This window comes from Pteropus vampyrus, unplaced genomic scaffold (genome assembly GCF_000151845.1).
Source record: "Pteropus vampyrus isolate Shadow unplaced genomic scaffold, Pvam_2.0 Scaffold56, whole genome shotgun sequence".
Classification (NCBI taxonomy): domain Eukaryota; kingdom Metazoa; phylum Chordata; class Mammalia; order Chiroptera; family Pteropodidae; genus Pteropus; species Pteropus vampyrus.
The window spans coordinates 125,190-131,570 of NW_011888837.1; the positions used below are offsets into that span (position 1 = coordinate 125,190).

The 6,381-nt window shown below is 30.7% G+C and overlaps 1 protein-coding gene across 1 annotated transcript in view; it reads left to right on the forward strand.

Annotated features, from left to right (window-relative positions):
* LOC105292399 (odontogenic ameloblast-associated protein-like) overlaps positions 1 to 5,989 on the forward strand; it is a 22,545-nt gene extending 16,556 nt beyond the window's left edge. The window contains exons 10-11 of the mRNA XM_011360610.1: positions 4,026 to 4,095; positions 5,825 to 5,989. Of these exons, the coding sequence (XP_011358912.1) occupies positions 4,026 to 4,095; positions 5,825 to 5,989 (235 nt within the window). The remainder of the gene's footprint in view (positions 1 to 4,025; positions 4,096 to 5,824) is intronic.
* The last annotated feature ends 392 nt before the right edge of the window (positions 5,990 to 6,381 follow it).

The following is a 6,381-nucleotide window of genomic DNA, read 5'->3' on the forward strand; positions in this document are numbered from 1 at the left end:
GAAAGAAAGTTTCTAGATGGCATAGTCACCACTATCAAATGCCAAGAAATGTCAATAGCATGAGGACAGCATTTATAATTTTCACAATTAAGTGGTAAAGGGCAGCTTTTGTTAGGACAATTTCAGATAAGTAGAAGAAATTGAACCCCCGGTTGTAAAATAAGAAAGAGAATAGTATGTTATGCTTGCATTCACGTGCACACACATACACACACACAAATTTATTATCCTTAGTCCTGAGAAAATCTACTCTAACCCCAGATTGGCTAAAATGAAAACCAATATACAACATAATACTGGGTTTAATAAATTAGGTTTCCAATTGAAGCAGTTTTCTTTAAACCAGTGTGATAAGATTATATGTTCAGTAAAAGGTAAAGAAAGTTTAATGTTTCTTTGAATTTGGACTGAATTGTCTAACCTTCTGCTCCAGTGACACTAACTAAGAGTATGGGTTTTGGAAGCAAATTGCTAGTGTTCAATATCATCTCTTTCAGTCTACCAGTTATGATACTTTAGACTTGTTACTACCATTTTCTACTTTTCATTCTCTTTATCAGTAAAATGGGAATGATGTTGTTGTTCGTAAAGTTGGTTGTTTTGAGGATTAAATGATGTGCTTGAGCTCTTACAGTCCTCAAGAAACATAAACTGTTACTATTTTTTCTAAGTTCTCTTGAGAACTAATTCCTAGAAAGGATAAAGGAAAAGAAGGAAAATTGTTGCATTATTACAATTTAGATCATATAACCTCTGTTGAAATAGAAATTGACCTCAAGGAAGCAATATTCTAAGGGCTGTCAAATAAATAGTAAAAAGCCCAAGTTTTATGACTCAATTACGGCATATACAGTATGCATACATATTTATGATAATTCTTGAATTTTTGGAGGGCTCTAGTTTTTAGTCATACATTTGATGGTTATACCCTTCCTGTTAAGTATACCTTTAATTGAAAAACAGAATATAGTGTTTCATGAAGTAACCACAATGCTTTGATGCTCCTAAATATGGTCCATTGATCTGTAAAGCTCTAACCCTGCTCACTAAAACCAAAGACCTAAAAGCCGAATCATGCAAAGGATTCTCAACCCATCTTTACCATTTTTAAAGATTCTTTGTTTTCTTAAAATTACATTACCAAAAAATGCTTTCTAATAAGTTATAATCAATCCCAATAGAATGCTTAGACCATATTTTTTTAATTATGGAACTTAAAGAAAAAATTATATAAGAACATGAGGCAACATTATGTGAAGTGATCATCTTTGAATATATAAGATACACAAAATTTGGAAAGAAACCACAAATAGATGTATTTGGTAGCCACTCAGCTGAAGTTTCAATGAAACTGTAAATGTTGGTTATTCCCCAGTTTCAACACATTGTGATGGTTGATGACTCAAATAAGTAATAACTGATCCCAAGGGAGAGGCTTTCAAGCCACAGATTTCATTCTACTTACTTCTGAGTGTATAAAATAGCTGTCATATTTAAGGGCCAGTCACTTCTCATTTCTTACAATAGTATCTTAGAGAAGAAACTGGAAAGTCTGAGGTAAGAGAGGTCTTAAACATCATTGTAAACTGGGGTATGTATGTGATATATATGTCTTATATAGAAATATATTATCTATATAGCTAGAGATATATACATATATCCTTTAAACTGTTGAAAATAAAATTATTGAGACTGTCATGTAATGGTTGCTTGGGAATTTGTAAACTAAGTAATTAGACAAACATTTGAGGTATACCTACTTACAAAACTTTTTCTTAAAATCTCCATCCAGTCATAATAGTGCATATTTTAGAATGACCATAAATAAATCTTTATGAGGGTAAAGTTCTGGTGGGGTGCTACAATTAGACTGTTCCAGAGCCTCAGGCTCATCATTTTGAATTTTATGGATTTCAAGTCAGCCAAAAATGGAACATGCAATACCAGATATTCTCTAAAGTATGAACAACTGCCAATTTATTTATAGCTTCTTGTTTTATCTTTAAATTTTGCTGTATTTACATTATATTCTATAACATATTATGCTGAACTTAATATAAAAATTACTTGTGCTTTCTTATAAATTCTTGAATAAAATTGATGCTCCAGGAAAATGCATCTAATTTTTTCAAAGACATAGCAATATATTTCTATGTATACTACAGCTTGAGAAGTAGAAAAATAAAATGTGGTAGTTGTTAATTATGCTATGCCCTGACTTAAGATATGATTTAGAAATTTGTGATGTGGTTTGCTTAATGTGGTTTTGAATAATCCTTGAAACCAATTGAATTTCTTCCTCTTATAAATGCTCAGCTTGAATTCTATCTTCTGCAAAACTGTCTCCCTAATTTGTCTCTTTTATCTTCTATATTCTCGCAATACATCGTGATTTCCATGTGTAGTATTTATCACATATTGCCTTATGTTATAAAAATATCTCTCTTTCTTTACTACCTGCCAGATGGCAGAAATCATGCTTGATCATTATTATATCCCTATATAATATGTGCAAAGCATTGGCACCTAGCACAATGCTTTGCACATAGAAGTTATGCTATGTGTGTGTGTGTGCATGTATGTATATATGTATGTCTGTGAAAAGCATACATGTATGAGTGTGTATACATAAAAAATTTTTACTGCTAATTGCCTATACTGCTAGTCTTCCTATGGAATACTGAACTTAGCTTTTTTGTCACAATCATAACATCATCTGGTATTCTTTATCACAATTTGAATTTAATATGATAAAAAAAATTAAGATGGTATGATGATCATAAAATAAAGACAATATGATCAAATCTTATGTACTTTTTTTCTTTTACATTTATTCTTCTGTCTCATAGATATTTGGGAAGCATTAAGAGGTGCTTAATCTCCCTAGACTTTCCATTAAGCATTTCAAAGCCACCCAAAAATAATAATGATGATATGTGTAATTGATATTTTCCTTAATGTAAAACTTTAAATTAAATAATCTTCAGAAAACTTTGTGATTTACGGGTCTATAACATTGTGCTTACTAAGGTCCAAGGAAGCTGGGACTTTCTCAAATACCATACACACCTAATATCTAGGATAGTGTCTGACACTTAATCAGATATCAAGAAATACTTGATGAATAAATAAATTAATAAATAAATAAATAGGAAGACAACTTGAAGAAAAGTTCCCTAACCAACTCCTCTTTGCAACTTGATTGCCTTTCTCAACCCACACCTCTATATATTCTCTAGCGTCTACTGTATCTACACCATGATTAAGAAGGCTAATGACTACTGATACCATCCCATAGGGAAAATTACTCATTCATGTTTAAAATCAAGTAATATATATGTTTATTGTATTAGTGGCAAATTATTTTTAAATGCAATAGATTCTATAGTTTATTGTCTGTTTCTCTATTAAATATATAATCATTGGTTACAATTTAATTGAGCTCAGTTTTCTCAAATATTTATTAGCAATCATAACTGATACATTAATTATAACAACTGTATCATAAGATAAGCTATCTACAATGAAAAATTAAAATAAAACAAAATGCCTTGAAAATATTCTTTCCCAAATGTCAAAAATAGGTCCCTCTAAACAGCATGAAATTTTAGGGGTTGCCTAGGAACCAACGCAAATAATTATGTTACTTAAATTAAGCTTATGGTTCTTATATGGAATGTGTTTGAACTTCCTGAGATCATTAAATCACTACTTGCCCTGACATGACAGTCTCTGTATAAACCGAGGAAATATTTCATTCCAGAAACTACTTTTATCACCATGTTTAGACAAGTATTCTTCTTAAATAATATGTAAATGTTTGTTTTTTAAAGAATTGATATAACAATTGCAAAATTACAAGGTAGTTTTAATTTTACCTAAAAAGAAAATTTTTCTCCATTAACTAGATTGATGCCCTAAGATTAAGTGACTTGCAGTATAAAAGAACTATTAGTAACATAATATATACTATAATTGGATCTTCTGAATTTGTGTCAACATTTTGACTTTCTTCTAATTACTAGGGTATTTCTGAATAAGATGAAAGTTCTCCTTCTGATCACAGCCATCTTGGCAGTAACCATTGGCTTCCCGGTATGTACCCACTTCTACACTCCAGAGCATTTAGTATTTTGTTGTTGTTGTTCTAATTGTGAATCCTAAGAACTTTTTCTACACACATTGTATTTTACTTTTAAACATGCCTAACACCTGCCCCTTTAATATTATATTCTAAAAAAATATTATAATTCAGGTATTGTTCAGTGCATAGTTCAGTGCAATTCCACATAGTCTTGGTACAGTGATGAATTTGAGTCATTTAAAATACATATTAACACTTTCCAGGAAAATAGTTCTCATGATGTTTTCTGGACACTCAAATTCTAGACTTTTTTAAAAAAAATTAATACTGTGAGACAATAGTAGGTAGTGAATAGTCAAATTCTTTCCTTTATACATATGTATGTATTTCTCAGTTTGTATGTTTCATCAGCATGAGTTGAATTCATTTGATTGTTTGAGCTTTAGGTCTCTCAAGACCAAGAAAGAGAACCACGAAGTGTAAGTTACATTTTCTCTTTTTAACACATAAGATTTCTATGTGAAATATCTATAACTGTGGCTAAGATATTCCTTTATCCAAATTTCTCAAATTCCAGAGAAATCCTTAAAGAGTTTAGTTGTTAGCACTCAACAGAGTAGTCTTCAGGGATTTGATCTCTACTTATACAAAGAGAATTATCTCAGCATTTCATGTAACAGTGGAACCCAAATTGAAACTTGAATCATTCTATGATAAAATGAGTCACTATACACACACATATATATATACACATGTATATATGTATATATGTGTGTGTGTGTTTTAAAGTATAGTGAATCTCTATATGCCCATAACTTTGATTCAAAGATCATTAAATTATGACCAAACTTTTTCATAGTATATCCTTCCACTCCCTCTTGATTATTATGAAGCATATCCCATGCATATCATTAAATATTAAACAAGTATTCATATATTACTGATTGTATTATAAATTTATATTATGTAAAAAATACATTGTATATGTTCTTATCTCTATAGGTTATGCATGAATCATAATATTTTTACCAAAATTATCTAGCCTAATAAAGGCACATAATTGCTCATGCTTCCACTTTGCTTTAATTCTATGAAATCCATTCCAAAGAAGGTTAAAAAATAATAATTAAACTTGAGAATTAGGAAATGTGGGCCAGCTTCGATGATCCCACCAGTAGTAAATTCATTAAGATGCTTTTGGGGCTAAACAGTTAAACAAAAATATTTTTTAAAAAAAGAAAAGAAAATTTGAAAAGGGAGAGTCTTGTTTAGAGATTTGCTTATACTCATAAAACTTTATTATCTGAAAGGAAGCATTGATTTGAGGCTAAAACTGTACAGTGTTAAGGATACAGAACTTGGTAAGGATATAGATAGAATATGAAGAGGGAAAGAGAAAGAAAGAAGAGATAAAGAGGAGACATGGTTTAGATAAAGACCATGTGTAAAGACAAAGGGACAAATTTGATGTCCTCTCATCAATACCCCTTTGGTTTTACAATAATAGAAATAATATCAAGGACATTTGGCTATGAGTAGAAAAGCACAAGAACACAGTTATCTCTAAATAATTTCTTAAAACTTTCTAAAACGATGCAAATTAATCAAATCCCTGTTCATAATAAACATAGAAAAGATAAATGATTTTAGAGCTTCTAAAGCCTCTACAAATTGTTAAAAGAATATTTTATATCTCTTCTTTTATATCTCTTCTTCTTTTTAATTTCTTTCTTTCCGTAGATCAGTTGGAGCGATGAATCACTTTCACAGTTTTATGTGCCTCCTTACCGATATCTATTTGGCCCATATCTACCATTCCTGTATCAAGGATATCCATGGTTTAGATATTATTTTCGCATTCCAGTGCCTGAGCCTGTCCCTGAACCTACTCCTATTAGTGGATAGTAAACTAGAAAGAAAAGTCCCAATACAATTCAAGATAAGAGGTGGTAAGTATACAGAGTACAAAGCATATGGTTTTTGTCTGTTGTCCCTGGATTGGAATGCATCATCCCATGAAAAAGTGTTACAATGTTTTCACTTAGCCCCACTAAGTTACAATTTGTTTCAATCTTTTTCTCTGATAGAGATTGTTAGGGTCTATGCAGAGGTACAAACATGTGTCTTTCCATGAGCCAACCAGCGTAGCAGTTTAAATCCTTCATTTTCTATGATGTAATAGAAACATATCCTTTTTTATTAAAAGATTTTATGAAACATTTTTTAACATTTTCTATTATCATCAACATCTGTATATTTGGGGGCTGAATCAGAAAGTTAAAGAAGGCAAAACTTCA